Genomic DNA, 16,286 nt, shown 5'->3' with positions numbered 1-16,286 from the left:
CAGCAGCAGGAAGAGGTAAAGCCTTGTATAATTTCAAGCTTGTATAATTTCAATGAAGCATTCCCAGAACAAAGTATATACTGCGTTCTACCTTCAAACAGGAACTGTGCTCCTTTCAAGCAATGCTGTCAGCTTGCACTTTCTTTGAGTCTCTCCTACATCACCTGGACAGATCTGCATTCTTGCTGGTACAACAGCGGGCATGGAGGGGCTGGGCTGGCAGATGGACCTGATGATCTTAGAGGTCTCTCCCAACCTCACTGATTCCATGACAGCCAGCACCCTCCCCTATCCAAAACATAACACTTGGAAGTTAAGAAGGTGAACGTATTGTCGTTTTACAAAGAGGTTTATGGCAAGTGCTCCCATGACAAATCAAAAGAGAATGGCCAATACCAGTAAGACTACGCTCCATAAAGCATCCTGGCAGCCACATCTATGAGTTTATAGTTACAGTCATCCCTCGTTTATATTATATGGAATGGAAATACAAGTTGTAAAAAAATGTTTAACTGTTACATCATAGCATAACCTCCCGTCTGGTTCTACAGTATCACACATGAATCATCCAGTCGGTTTTAAACCCTTTCAACTATCACAAGACAATGGAAAAAAGGCAAATCAAGGATAACCACTCATCTCTTTTCTGAGGTGCCAATACTATCCTACACTAAATCCATTCTCAGCTCTATGAATTAAGCAGTTGCTATCACCTGGTGACAGAGCATATCTCAGTACAGTTCAAAGTGAATTTAGCTACAACAAAAGCTCTGCTTCCCTCCTGTAAGTTATTTTCACATAGCTGTGGCACTGTCTTCTACAATGACAGGACAATTCAGTACCCAAAAACAAATGAGACGTGCTGAAATGCAAGGCTTTGCACACCTATCACTAAATATTTTACGACTTTTTTTAATCAGTAATGATGAGAGGATAGAGACCGAAGCTCCAAAACACCCAAAACCGAAACAAGGTTTTTCACAAACATCATTTTCCATTTTGGCTCCTTCAAACTGCACCGTTTACAATACAAGTGAGAACCAAAGACCTAATTAGATCACTTAAGCAACGCACATGAGTCTGAACAAAAGCTTTAGATAGAAACAAAAGGTTTAAAATCTGTTGCTGAATTCCAATGCAGACACGTGCAGGAAGGATGAAGAACAAGCCATGACTTACAGTGGTACCAATGATTGTATCCAACATGGGCTGGGACAGAACTGCTGCCTCAGTTCCCAGCTGACTTCATCTGCTCTCACTGACCTCAATCCTGAACATTTACCTTTTCCATCCATAGAAGTTATTGTACAGACAGCTCCCTTACCTGTGTTCTGCCGTCCAACCGTGCTGTGTTTCTGGAGACACGAGCTAGCCTGAAAACCGACTCTTCCTCTCCGAATTCAAATGAAATTAGCCCTCTAATTGCTACTTTAAACATGAGCTCGCTTTTCAGAGCTGAAACAACTCACTGAGCAGTATGAATCACAGACGCTTTTCATTGTGAGGAGCTCCAAGCGCTGCCGTACTGCCAACATTTGGATGACGGCTGCCTCAATGCTTTTCCATCCCCATCAGCAGCAATCCTCAACATCCAACCCCAACCACCCCACCATGCCCACATCCCTCAATGCCACATCTCCATGGGTCTGGAACGCTTCCAATGATGGTGACCCCCCCCCCCTCCCTGGGCAGCTGTGCCACCGCAGCACTGCTCTTTGGAGAAGAAATTGTTCCTCATTTCCAACCTGAATTTTCCCTGATGAAACCCACAGCCACCACCTCTTATCCTACAAAGTCTCATTACGCTTCACGTGCTGCTCCCTGCTGAAGAGGTGGCTTAACTCTACCTTAAATACGTGGGTATCAGCAGAAGTATCTATACACACAGTTCAATTCACAGCTCCACAGCACTGAAAAGCAAAACGTCTCTCCTGAGCAAACCCAGCATGCACATGATTTTCACTTAGGGAAGGCAACTGTTCCACTTAAACCAGCAAACAACACCCAAAATCTCTTTAAATGCTTTAAGAAACAGAGAAGGTTTAGTTAAAAGCGCTCAGAAAAGAGCTAATGCAACAGGAGGACACTTTGCTGCAGAGCACACAAGATATGCAAACATTTACACCAATCCTGATGTTATTTGGTTTGAGTACGTTCCATAAAATTCATTTTCTCAACCATAATCCCCCCAAAACAAAACACTGAACCAAAGATCTCCTTCACCTTCCAAACTAAAAACAAACAGGCAAACAACCGATCATCCTCTGAAACTGCAGCAGTTCATAGCATCACTGAATGCCCAAAGTTTGATGGACCCATGAGCACCATTGAGTCCAACTCCAAGTTCAGCAGCTGATCTCTGCAGGAAACAGATCACTGCAGCCATTGGTATTGGAACAACAGAACCAAGCTGAAGAACAAGCAGCAGCAGGGCACAACAGGTGACCAAAGGCTGAAACACTCCGTCCCTGGGAGTTGGTGAGGCAGAGGGATGAGTCACCCTCAGCAGCAAATGCTGTGAGCACCACAGTTTGCCAGTTGGTTTCCTAAATTACCATTGACTGCTTAGAAAAGCAGCAATAAAAAAATCCACGTGACACACACACGCATGTGAGAAAACAACCACCAACCAACCGCAAACAGTTTCAATCGATGCAGTAACTTTTGGTAAGCTCAGTGATGCCAAAGGCTGAAAGAGCATAAGCAGACAGAGCTTTGCTGCCCTATGACCTTCCATGCTGCCGTCTACCTGGAAGCAGTGCTTGGAGCACGCAACTGCCATAAAACATAGCAAGACCAGGGTCTTGCGCATCAGGAAACCAACAGAGGAGCTGACAAAACAGCACTGCTCAGCAAACCAATGCGCTCTGCAAGCCAGCAAACTCCCTCCTGGGCCCCAAGATACACATAAAGCTCTTCAAGATAAGTGTGACAGATGGAAGTGACTGCCCTTCCAGCAGCTCACAAATCTACAGACCCCACCTTCGTCCTTCCATGAGTGAGCACTCTGGATCGCATCAACGCCAACCTGGAGGAGAGCTACAAGTCAATAATGCTCTGCTAACAGTAATAGCTGACAGTGTTTTGCAGTCACAGCAAGGCAATCCGCCGCCCCTCGTAGCACAGAAGTTGAGCTTTGAAAAACAGTGGGCTCTTTACTCCACTAAAGGTACAGCCCACTCTTCATCAAAATAATAAAATGACCCAAAACCAACCACCAACAACAGAAACACCACAACGTGAGCTGTAGATCAATCAGCAGGTTTTGAATGACAGATAAAAACAAACTCCCAGCAAATATACACGTAACAAAATCACACCGATATGGGATCCACGCTTTGCAGTACACGAAAGCACAGCTAAGCAGCACTGCATGCAAACTGGATTCACTTCCAGAAAAGTCAGACCTATGAGTCAGCCACAAGATGTTAGCAAAGCAGAATGACCGCTTTGTTTCCTCACTCTGCACACAGCAGTTCTCCCCCCCCAGTCCTGGCCTGTACACGCAGTGGGTCAAGACCTATTTTTCTGAAGTTCATCTAAAAAATGCGGAAGGTTTCAGTATAGAAAAGAAGCAAGTCACTCATTTGTATCTTACGGTTGAACAGTCTGGGGTTTGTTTAAAACACTCCTTATCAGGGGAATAAAAGAACACCCATTAAGCCCCAGAACTACGCAGCTCCCATGAGCTCTACAGGTCAAACTCTCATTACAGAAACTGGAAAGTCCAGTGACCATCAGCTGATGAATGCCATCCAGCCAAGCAGCTTTTTCCAATGCTAAATCAATGAGGCAACACCACTTGCATCACCCACCTCAAAGAAACCCACAAACACAAAGCAGTTTTTGGTGATCAGTTTGTCCTTGGCTTCTGCTTCTCAAGCTTCTGGCTCACGTTCTGCCAACCTCCCTGTAGAACAGTGCTTGGTTTCTGTGGGATGTACACCAACATCGGACTGGAGAAGAACCCATTGTCAAAGAAGACCCTACTCAGCCCTGTGCCCGCGTTTTCTGCTGCTCAGCTTAGCTTCCACGCTTCTGCTTGACCTCCAAAACAAGGTAGGCAAAGACAGTGAGAGATGCAACAGGCTCTGCTTTACTCATGCAGTTAACTGGATCAGCCCCAACACTTGGTTGCAGTGCTCCAAGCAGTTCCTGACGAGCCCTCTGAAGGCCACTGTTGCTCAAAAAAGCAGAAATGTACCCACATGAGCTTTCCTGAATGCAGCAAGCAGAGCTGGCTGCTTCTGCAGCTGCTGGACTTCAGCCGCTCATCTTCCAGCCCAGCTCCAGGCCACACACTGCACACACAGCACCCAGCTGCAAAAACCTTTTGGGTGTTCTTATACAAAGGAGTGCCCTGCTGCCCCGAGCTCTGCAGCAAGGAGGCACTGCCAACATCACCCCACATACGGGTCCAAAAAATATGAGTAATAATAATGCTAGAGAACTGGGTTCACCATTTCTGAGCGCATTTTCCCCTCAGGCATTGCACTCTAAAAATATATATACTGGAATGGTGACTGAATGTTGTTAGGAATTCTCTTCAAAACAACACAGTACGTCAGATACGCACTTAGAAAACACTGGACACATCATATAGTCCCCATGAAAAGTTCCGTTTTAAGCTCAGCAAGCGGTTCTATGATTCTATGAAATGCAATGGCAGTCTTTCAGGGTTTCTAAATGAAAGCCGAAGACAAATTGCACACAAATCCCATCAGGGCTGTCCTTCAACACGTGGGTTTGTTGCTGGTTGTTCACGTTTGCTCGCCACAAAGAAGATTGCATAGGAAAGCTGGCAGTGACATGATAATGGTATAGCACAACTCTGAGGAACACAACCGAAATATTCACATCACACCACCAACAGAAGGCATCCAGACTGCCGCAGGCTCAGTCAGAAGGTTGTTCTAAGACTCAATTGGGTCTCCTGGAAGCATTTTTATGCCTTCAAAACGTTGTTTGCACAATCATCTCAATGATGTCTCCCAAGGCCAGATGCCTTCGAGTGGAGTCGATGATCTTGGTGGACTTTTCCACCCTTAATGACTCTACCAGCCGTGTAGCAGCATCACCCAAAAGCACAGCGCAGTGCTAACGAACAGGGAAAACACCCAGCAAAGCCAGAAATAAAACTGAAGATCTTAACACTCAGTGCTTCATCTTCAATCTTGTAAAGCCATCCCAGCTCCCAGCCCTGCAGCTGCTCTCCCTGCATCGGTTATAGAGTGAAAAAAACACGCTGATAAAACCGATAAAAGCACGAGTTAATTTTAATTCGCCTCTATGAAGAAAGGAGCCGTGGTTCACAACAGCCACAGCCGCAGGGCTGGCAGATGGAACAGCGAAGTCGGAGCACAGTGCTGTATGGAAACACAGACGTGTGAGCAACACTCCCGCAGGGACAGCCGTGAGACAACGTTCGCACTGCATTCCCCTGAACCCGCGTTTTCTTTTTGTTTGTAATCTCAGCCTCTGAGAAGCAGAAAAGCCGAGTTCACCTCCACGGACACCGATCTGAAAGCTCCACGTGTGGAAGCAGCGCACAGCCAGGCTGCAACCAAAGCATTCGGCTCCTATCGCTGCGTCCGCATCAGAGCTTCTTCCGGACCCAGCTCCACGCTTTTCATAGCGGCACAGAACCGTTCGGATTGGAAAAGACCTCTCAGCTCCCCGAGTCCAATCCCAGCCCTCAGAGCCCGCAGCCCCGCGGCTCCAGGACACCTGTAAGGACGCTGCCCCCCGCTCCCCGCGCAGCCGTGCCGCCGCAGCTCCGCTCTTTGGAGATGAACTCGTTCCCAACCGGATCGAAAGCGGCGGAGCGGCACTGGGCACGGAAAGGCGAAAGAACGGCGGAACAAAAGGAGCCGCGCGGGCGGGAAGCGGAGCCGGCGGACGCTTTGAATTGAAAAAGAAGAAATAATAGCAGTAAAAGGAGGCAAAGCAGAACGCGGCTCCGGCAGCAGCCGCGTGCTCCGCTCGTACGGACGCGCTCAGCGCGGCGGTTCCGCTCCGTGACGCGCTGAGGTGGCACCGACCGAGCCTCGAACCCGCGCCCTCGGAGCCGCCCTCGCAGACTCACCTGCACCACCACCGCCGCCGGGCCCGGGCCGTTTGTGCGCAGCAGCAGCAGCAGTGCGGCCGCCCCGCCGCGGCGGGCCGCCCCGGGCAGCATGGCGCTGCGAGCCGCACCGGCAGCGGCCCCCGCCGCACCGCGCCGCCCACTGCCCCCGGCCCCGCGCTGCCATGGAGATCACGAGCGCGTACCGATTGGTCGCCGGCTTCGATGTGTCGCGGAGCGTCATTGGACGGAGGGTGGAGATTGACGGGTGGAGGGCGGGGCGATGTTTTTAACCCCTTCGGGTTCAGGGAACACCCGCAGCGCGCAGCTGGAGCGGGCGGAGCGCATCTGGGAGAGAGCGGCCGCCTCTGGCCAGCTGTGCCAGGCGGCTGTGGGGGCTGGGAGCAGCTGGGCTCCGTCATCGCCTGCCTCCCCCTACCCTAGGGGCACTGCTGTGCACATCTGGTGCGGCTGCACATCTGGCACATCTGGCACACCTGCACGTCCCTGCTCGCCACCTCCCCCTGGCCCACGTCCTCCTGCAGCACTGCTGTCTTGGGAGTTTTGCTGTGAGGAATGAGAGGGAATGGATTCTGCACGCTCTGTGCTCAAATCCCACAGATGCACAGTGATTTCCACGAAAAATAGCAGAGCATCTGGACCTGTAAGAGCTTTCTAAGGACAGAGCTGCCTGCTGAATGCTGCCTGCTTCTTACATGTCAGAAATCAGCCGTGTAAGTGCAAACATCCCAAGTGCACTGCCCATCACATACTGTAGGGAGCCCCAAAATGTGGGGCTCATTGCCCATCTCCAACGGGGACAAAACAGAGGCAACCAGTGGGGCTCCATCACCTCCGAGCATCCCTGAGGCCTCCAGCTGTGAAAATCCCTCCAGGTGCCAAAATCCCTCTCCCGTTTCTCTCCTCAGGTGATAAAGGCCGTGTCCTGCCTGGACAGATGATTTATGGCTGAAACATTGCGTCCCACTTCCACTAAGACTGCCTTGATCCATAAAGCAGTGCTTTTTAGATCGCTTTATTGGTTGGGTTTTATGGCTTCAGATCGCTTTATTGATGGTTTGTTTTTTTTTCTTTCATGGCTTTAAGCCGTGACTCACACAGATCCATTTGCAGGCTGCAGCCCCCGCACAGTGCCCAGCGAGCAAACAGGGAAAGGAAGATCAGGAACTGCACATGGCTACAGCACCAGCACGGCTGCCCCGAGCCGTGAGCTGCGGTCTGCCTCGGGGACATGGCAGTGCTTTGCTTCCCTCCCTTCACATCCAGCACAATGCTTCTTTCAATAGATTAAATCCACTCCAAAAACATCCCTGAATTCAACACGAGCACGATGGTTAAAAGCAAGAAGTGCGTTCCTGATACCTTGGCACTCACACGGTGTTTTACTCCAATCCCACCTTCCTATTGCTAAGAATGCAAAGAATTTCCCTCTCTGCACAGCTCGTTCCCAGCTCTGGAGCTGCACTCACTGCCTTTGCTGCGTCCTGGCAGCACTGCAGATGTTTTTTTATTTCCTCGAATGCCTCCACAGCAGTTGCACAATGGGACTGTGGGCTCTCAGCTCCCCGTGCCCTACAAAAGGCCTTTCTGATCCTAAAGCAAGCACAAGGGAAGGAGCGGGATGCAGCCCTGCCCAGCATCCCTCCTGCCCGGTGCACAGCTGGAGCTGAGCTGCTGTTATGAATTGCAACAGGTTTCACTCTGCATAGGGAGAAAGGATGGATTTGGCACCTGGCTGTCAAAGTTGGGAGCACCGCCTGGACCGGTGCCTTGGTTGGGGGCCCAGAAATGATACTTCCCCACATCCCACCACCCCGACCCAGCACACAGTGGGATGGATCCCCAGCTGTGAGCACCACTCCAGCCGGATTGCAGCCCGTTGGTGGAATTTGGGGCATGGATGTCTGCCTCTCCCTGCAGCTCAGCACAGAGCCTTCATCAACCCTGCAGGGTGATGGTTGGCTTCATCATCCCACCCCTCATTCCATCCCTCATCATATTTCTGCATGTGACAACTGACAGCCGACCTTCCCACTGCCTGTGGAAGCCATCATGCTGTATTAATTTCATAGCAAGATTTGTTCCCCAGCTGTGAGAGCACAGGAGCTGCAGCACCCTCGGGGCTCCCGGTGGGTACCAGCCCTCCTCCCCCTCTCCATCACACACTACAGGCACAGTTTTTCCACTCAGAGCAGGAGCTGAGCGCTCCTCTCTCACATTTCTGGGCACCTTCCCGTGCTCCTGGCTCACAGAAAGCTGTCGATGTGGCACGAGGATGTGTGCAGGCTGAGCACTCGGGAACAGCCGAGAGCAAAACAGAGCCCAGCTCCCTCCTCCCTTCTGGGTTTCCTCTGAAATAAAGTAAGAAATAAAGTCCAATATTGCAGGGAGCCTGGCTGCAAGCAGCACACAGAGCACTGCTGCACAGGGATGCTTGGCACATCTCACGGCACTGACCCAGGCAATAAATCTTTGCCGGGCACTCAGCACTCTCTGTGCAATGGGGCAGAGCTATTTGCTGGGGGATTGACTCCTGTTTAATGGCAGGAGGTGCTCAGAGGTTTGTAAAGCAGAGCCCTACACCGTGTGTTGCAGCCATGAATTATCTGCTGGAGTGTTTGAGATGTCAGCGAGACAGCAATGATCTCATCGGTGTCTGGAGAGCGGTGCGAGGAGGTGCAGGAGAGGCTCCCAACCATCTAAAATAAAATACAAACAACCCCCAAATCCCAAAACCTGCTGACAAAGTGCTGCTCATGTCAGGCTGAGGGTTTCCAGCGCTGAGCCCTGGCCACGAGCTGGAGCACAGAGAGGCTCCCGCACCACTGTGGTTTCAAAACCAAACCTGTGCTGTGCTTAAAGTCCCAAAAAAACACAGGAAGAAAAAATGGGGTCCTGTGCTGGGCCCCACAGAAAGGATCCCATCCTGGCAGCAGGTTTTCCCCATTCACAGTGGCTGAAGATCAGCTCCTGGTGCTACCAGAAAACTATTTGGGGGGGAGGGAGGAAACCATTTTTTGTTGTCCCATCAGTTCCCCAAATCCTGAGCACATTTGGAAGCAGCACAGCCCCCAGGCCAAGGTCAGGAATAGTCCATAGCAAATACGGGCAGAACAGCAAACACAGCCATGTCCCACATAGGCTCTGTCAATCATTTATTCCCCCAACGACCTTTTCAGACACAAAGCAGCAGCCGGTGCAGTGGGACATCCCTGGGGAAAGGAGAGGGACACCCATAGGGAGCTGTGGGGCTGGGGGGCTGTAACACACAGCTCTCCTTCTGCTCCTGCACATGAATAAGTGCATACATATATATATATACGTATATATATATTGATATGTGTGTATATGATATATAAGTACACGTGTATGATTATATGACTGCATATGCACAGCTATATTGGAATATTTTAGGCACTTAAGTGCACTTTAAATGCACACATTTAGGCAGATATATAAACGCCTGTTAATTTGAACATAGGATGTAACAAGTATTTAGCTATTTCAATATGTATAAATGCATTTATATAATTAAATATCCACACAATATGCACAAAATTTATACCTATACATATGGGATGTGGGGCACTCAGGGCTCCCCAGCCCATAGTTAGCCAATCCAGCACCAAGACACAACTGACCGAATGGTACCAGCACTCCAAAACCCAACCCCCAACACGTGGCTCACCAAAGCTGTGTGCTCTACGTACAGATATATTACATACCCACACGTGCTCCACGCTCACACCCTGCACATCCCCTCGGCTGAACGTCCTCACTCACCATGCTGCTGAGTTTCACTTTTTTCCATTCAAATTCTGGATCCCAGCAGCAGCAGCAGCAGCCCCCAGACCCCGACCCTTCAATGTCAGCACAGGGGGTGGGTGCAGAGCCCCAGAAGGGCTGGGAGCTCTCCGTAAGGCAGCACCCAGCCTCTGGGTGCTCAGCGCTGCTCCTCCCCACCCACTTTTATAGCAGCCCAATAGCTCCCATTGGCTCCAGGCACACTTATTATAGTGACTGCTATGACCCATTTAAATGGTGTTAAATAATTTCTCAGTTTGTTGTCCTGCAGAGAGTAGTTACACATAGGCACATTTTAATGATTAACTCTTGGGCTGTGCTGAGGGACCAGCAAAGAGCTCAGCACTTCCCTCCCTGCACCCGATGCCACTGGGGCTCTGCATTTCCTATTGCTCCCCATGGGTGCCACCAGCCCAATTCTCCTTACAGGGAGCACCCCGGCTCCCAGTGCCACAGAGAAAGGTGGGGAAAGGGGATGGGAAAAGCCCTAAAAGCAGAGAATAAGCAGGAAGATGCTTCAGCAGTGGGATATTTTGGGGTTGGGTTGGTCTATTGAGCCACTCTGGGCTCTTCAAAGCACCCACAGCCACAGAATACAGGGTGGGGTGTTGGGATTGGCTTGGTCTGCGTGTCCCCCAGTGTCACTGTGTGTGGGACGGGGCCCACAGGTGTTTGTGTTGGCAGCAGGAAGGGACAGATTGATGGGAGGAAGCGGTTGAAATCCCTTTGGGTTTCTGTGCTTCCTTCTCCTTTCCTTCACCTCCACTGCTTTGTGCCAAAGGGGCTTTAATTGCTGTGTTCCACTGAGGTTTCTAAGGAAATCGGTGAACAATGCAAATGGGGAAAAATAACCTTTTTGGATGAATTTGAATGGAACAAACAAACAAACACACAAACCATAAAAACAACCACCATGCCTTACAAGGAGAGGAGCAAACTGATGATCCCTGCCAGTCTGGACCCCCCGGGTTCCATGCAGGCAAACCCAATACTTGGGGCTGCTCCCAGCCCAGACCCCCCAGCACAGGCTGATCAACGCCTGGGGACAGCAAAGTGTCACCTTTTGTTTGAGGACAGCACTGCATGGCTCTGGATAAAACTTTGGGAGAAAACTGACCAAGCTGAGGAAACAGTGCCTGAGCTGAGCTTTAATTCTCTTGCTGTTAAGAAGAAAAGCCCAGACCAACTGAGGACCAACATGCCACCCACTGCAGTCCCCAGGGTCTGGCAATGGAGGAGGGTTTTGGCCCCAGGACCCCTCCATCAGCAGATGGTTTGGGTGTTGTTTTGTTGTTTTTTTAAATAAATGAATAATGAAATTTTTGCCTGGCCCCATAGAGGAGAAGCACCAGATTTTCTTCAACAGCTCTGTGGGGCTCACACCACGCAGCGGGGAGTGGGGGGAAGGCCCTTAAAGGAGGGTAAAGCACAGGATTTGCAGCAGTGCCCCAGCTGGGAGCAGCCTAGTCCTCTGCTAAAGGAAAAGCAAAAACACCAAATAAAAGCAGAATGCCTGCTCCATCCTCCTTTCAGATGCTCTCTCACCCCATTGGGCTGGTTTATTTTAACCACCTTCAAACTTTAATGGCATCTCTGCTACCCAATAGATGACTTTTCAAAAATACAAGCTAATAAAATAAAGATCATCAATGCACAAAGAAATTAATTTAAGCTCCATGCACTGGGACACTCACTCATGGCACGTAAAGGTCCTCAGGGTTTAACAAATGTTTCCTAAGCGTTCTCTCCGTTTTAGTTGTGCCTTGGCCAAGGCTCGGATTTTTCAGCGTAAGCATTTCTTCTTGCTCAATAAAACCCTTGCAGTGGGATCACTCACTGTGGGAACACAAAATATTTTCTCCGTCAGCGCCTGCGGTGGTTCCAACCCTGACCCAGCTGGATAAATCCCAATTGTGCCCCAATCTCTGCAGGGCTCACACTGGGAACCCATTCCCAGGGCAGGACCAGAGCATCGCTTGTGCTCTGTAAGGATCTGTTGGGCCTCTCAGAGAATTCCCTGGGCCCCTCCAGGGTGTGGGGGTTGGATGGATCCAAGCTGCTGTTGAAATATTTTGATGAGCTGTAGCATCCCACAGACAAGCAGCTCCCTGCCTGCCTTGACCCCAAATCCCTTGCCAAATCCCCTTGTCCAGGGAAGGGCAAGAGAGCTGTGAAGGGTCTGGAGTACGATGAGGGGAGGCTGAGGGATATGGGATGGTTCAGTCTGGAGAAGAGGAGGGCTGAAGAGACCTCACTGCTCTCTACAATGATCTGAAAGGAGGTTGTGGCAAGATGGGAGTTGGCCTCTGCTCCCAGCTAACAGCAATAGGACAAGAGGGGATGGTCAGTTGTGCCGGGGAGGTTCAGGTCAAATATGAGGAAGAACTTCTCAAAAGGAGTGGTAATTTGTTGGTACAGCAGCCCAGGGAGTGGGGGAGCCCCCGCCCCTGGAGGTGTTCCAGAACCATGGAGATGTGGCACTGAGGGATGTGGTCAATGGGCATGGTAGGGTTGGGGATCTTAGTGGGACTTAGTAATTGATTTTCCAACCTTAACAACTCTGTGATTCTATGAACTCAGTCCCTGATAGTTTTGGGATGCACCACTTTTGTCTCCTATCAGCCCTGTGAGCTGTGGGCTCTGGGCAGGTTCCTAAAAGAGCAGAGGGAACAAGTTAGAGTGGGGTGCCCATTCTCGCTCCTGGTCCCTGGAGCTCTGCCCTACTCTCCCCATGTGCCCCTTCCCCCATGTCCCCATCATCACCTCAACCACAGCACTCACTTGGGGACCCAACCTGGGCCCTGTGTTCCCTGTGAGTAGGTCGATGCTCAGGTGGATCAGTGCCATTGAGGTCAAGCAGAGCAATGTCCATGTCTGCCAGTCTGGGACCTGTGTCATTCAGGCTCCCCGCACCAACATGACCCTGTTATTGCCACTAAACAAATTTAACTGCTCTTTCCCCTGAAAGAAGGGGGGCACAGTTAGGGCTGGGCAGCCCCATACTCAGACTTGATCTTGTGCCCAAACCAAGAGCACAGATGTTCTCATTAGAAAATAATTTCATCACGCAGTTCAGCTCCATGTTATCTCAGAGACAAGAGACGTGCAGCGTACACAGTACATGCCTTTATGGCAGGGTAATTCTCAGGAACACGAGGCTGTGAAGTCTGGCACTGCTCTGTTTGTGAAGTCCGTAACTCAGCTGCCTGTAAGGAGAGAGCACGTCAGATACATGAGCACATGGCCACACTGGGATGGCTGAGGGAAGGGCACAGCCTTGAGGTTGGTACAAGAGATTTGCTCGTCTATCAGGATGTACAAAAACCCCAACAGAACAGGACAGGATTGCCACATTACCAACAGAGAAAGCTTCCAAGCCTTGAATTTATAAAAAGAGAATACCAAGGCAGATGCAAATCCATGTACTTTGAAGGATCAAAGTAGGAGAATTCTGACAGCTTTCTCCCTTTCTCCTGGAGAAGTGCATGGAGCAGAGCACTGCTGCACCCAGAGCTGCCAATCAGCCAACACTCAAATGCTGAAAACAGAATAAACATGTGGAACACAGAAGAAATGAGCAGTCTGAAAAATAACATGTGCTTAAATATTCAGAAAATAGAGTGTAATCTGTACTTTTCTTCTCAAAATTACCAACTGAACTGCTAAGTCTACTTACATTTTCACGTACACTTGACACATCACTGGGCTGCTCTTTCCACACTGTCATGCCTCCAAGAGAACTAACAGATCACATTGATGGCGTTGGGAAACTCATTAGTTATGAAAGCAGAAAGCAGCCCTGGAAGACAGGCAGATCCTTTAAGTAATATATAGGGCAGTGGAAAAATGGAATCACGTAAACAAGATGACATTTGCTTTCCATTAACCATTTCTGAGTGTTGGGATTCCAAAGAAAGCATCTGAGAGTGAAAACCACAACATGAGAACCATTCAGAGACAGAAGCAATTCTTCACCTGTACAATCAGCAATTTCCAAGTTGGAATATCCTTATTAATAGATCCGTCAAAACATTCTTGCTGGCTAAAGATACATTCAATCTGCTCCCAACTGCTTCTCCTAAGTTTAGAAAACGCTTCAACAACTTAATTTGAGAAAGAGTGCAGATAAAATGTAAACACTTGCAGCCCAAGGCCATGGAGCATCAAACATTACTGATAGCTAAAAGTAAAAATGCTGATTTTAAATTTAATTTCACATAATTCTGTGATATGGTCTATTCATTTCTTTTGGTTTATTTGCACATTTAGGGAGAAAATATAGACATCAATTTATCACAAAGAAATATATTTTCCAATACCTTCCTTTCCTCTCCAAACATCAAAGCAGCTTAAAATACCAAGGAAATCCACATCAAAAATCCTGCAAACAGCAGAAGGTATCATTCCCTTTCCCATATCGCATAACTAAGGCTTAAAGAGGGTAAATTCCTCACTTAGGATCACCAAATAAAACCATCACAGAAGTGGGTGTAAAAGGCAGATAATTTGATTCAAGCTCTTGGATCTTCAGGCCAAAAAAATCCCAGGATGTGCTTCAAACTATTTCTTTTTCCAGTTCATTGTAACAATTACAGAAGAATGGTCTGAAGTATAAAACCAGCGCCGGGTGTAACTCATGACTTTGTGCATATCTACAAAAGATTTCTTATAATCATCAATGCTTTTAATGTTTAATACTTGATCCTGAAATCTTTAATCAGACAAAGCTCAGAAAATCCTCCTCCAGACACGACTGATTTTCATTCTTAGAAACCAGATTAGGACTTCAGTGTAGACTCATTCATTTATTCCATGGTCAAAGCACGTTTGCAGGACTGGGACTTGCTTATACATAAACACTGAAACAAACACTCAAAAGGAAAATACAGACCTCACTCTTAAATGTCCTTTTGTTTGTATTACTAAGAGCCTTAGCATTACAGCCCAGAGCCTCAGCTGCTGCATAAATGGTCCAATCCAGCCGTGCTCAGGGCAATACATTCATTTAGCTGATCATCTGCACCCACCATTCATCTGCAGATCGTCCAACATCCCTGAGAACAGTTATCCAACCTACAGATCTCTCACTCCATGATGCCATCAGCCTATTTTATGTGTTCCAAACAGATACCAAGCAGTTTCTGTACGTTACTCCACGCACAGATCTCTGACAGCAGCCCTATTCCCAACAGCTCCAAAAGCTGGCTTTGTATTGTAAATCACATTCTGAAAAGCAGTTGGGCAATTCAACATCATCTGAAAGCAATTATAATTATAGTACTGCTGTGATAATTAAAACATTGCCAGCTGTATATTACTCAAATGTACAGCTGTTACACGGGTAATGTAAAAAATACAAAAGCTTCCCATTTTGTGCCCTGTAATTTGTCTGCTATATTACAAAGTCAGTCACTATCACCCCTGTACAAGACAATATGCTGGAACAACAGTCTTCTCTTCCACGCCTTCTGGTAAACAACGGGTTCCCTCATCACCTCTGAGTAACAGAAACATTTAATATATTTTACAACGATGCCCAATACAAGCTGAAACTGGTATCAAGTAAAAACAGTAAAAGATTAACCAATTCTCTTCTGCTGAAATTGTTGCTGGCTTTGGTCTAGATGCCTCCTGCTACTGGCCACCTCTGCTTTCAGTTTCCATCGCTGAGTCTCTCTGCTGTTCTTCTGGATCCCCTGGAAGAATGCTGGCGACTGTCTGGAGAAGCGACTCGATCTGCTCCTCTGTCAGTCTTTCCTCGCTTTCTTCTACCATCTGCAGGCCAAAAACAATCCACTGGAGTCATTAAACCCATACTTCTGCCCTCAGCTCCAAACCAAAGGACTAAACTAATTGGGAAATACTATTTTCAATGGATGAAAGACATTGTAGAATGCTTTTGTAATGAGCTCCAACAAAGTGGAACTCTTGGAATTTTCAGAAGAATGAAGAGCTCCATTGTTAACCACAACAACAAGCACTCCATAATGAGACCCTGCTTTCTTCAAAACAAGGAAAGCAGCACACTCAACACAACCTTCACTCTCCATTTTCTCCTAAAACCTTTCCCAACCCATGCATCTGTATTTTGATCCAGGCCTTTCATTAGCCCACGTGCAGAGCTGCCTTCCAGACCTCATTCCCAAAGTTCCTGGGCAAACTTTGTGTTCTTGTGATAAGTGAAACGAGACAACACGAAACTGGTCACCTGAATCTGGGTATCTCATCCAGCACCTCGAAGGAAAGTAATTACACCACAAAAGAAGCCACCTATGCCTGGAGAAGCCATATGTTATTAGAACTTATTTTGATTGTGAATTTCCGGAGTATAAAAGCATATAAAAGCTCTGAGCAACACAAAACGTGCTGTCATGAATCACCTATAAAATTCAGTAAG

The 16,286-nt window shown here is 48.4% G+C and overlaps 2 protein-coding genes across 16 annotated transcripts in view; both read right to left on the bottom strand.

Moving 5' to 3' along the window:
• Window positions 1-14,524, bottom strand: part of TPST1 (tyrosylprotein sulfotransferase 1) — a 33,191-nt gene extending 18,667 nt beyond the window's left edge. The window contains exon 1 of one of the 3 annotated variants that reach the window (XM_085240599.1): window positions 11,584-14,524. The gene's annotated coding sequence lies outside the window, so the exon portion shown is untranslated. Of the gene's footprint in view, window positions 1-6,085; window positions 6,274-11,583 lie in introns of those variants that run through there. The other 2 variants (XM_085240600.1, XM_085240601.1) reach the window with 2 other exon arrangements.
• A 150-nt stretch (window positions 14,525-14,674) lies between these two features.
• The window catches only part of CRCP (CGRP receptor component), a 47,459-nt gene continuing 45,847 nt past the window's right edge, over window positions 14,675-16,286 (bottom strand). For 11 of the 13 annotated variants that reach the window (XM_085240609.1, XM_085240604.1, XM_085240607.1 and 8 more), the window contains one exon: window positions 14,675-15,685. In XM_085240609.1, the coding sequence (XP_085096735.1) occupies window positions 15,524-15,685 (162 nt within the window). In that variant the 3' untranslated portion in view covers window positions 14,675-15,523. The remainder of the gene's footprint in view (window positions 15,686-16,286) is intronic. The other 2 variants (XM_085240603.1, XM_003211713.5) reach the window with 1 other exon arrangement.

Source organism: Meleagris gallopavo, chromosome 21 (assembly GCF_905368555.1).
Source record: "Meleagris gallopavo chromosome 21, MGAL_WU_HG_1.1, whole genome shotgun sequence".
NCBI classification, from domain to species: Eukaryota; Metazoa; Chordata; class Aves; order Galliformes; family Phasianidae; genus Meleagris; species Meleagris gallopavo.
Note: the sequence above shows the minus strand (reverse complement) of the source record. Positions and strands in the feature narration are given on the sequence as shown.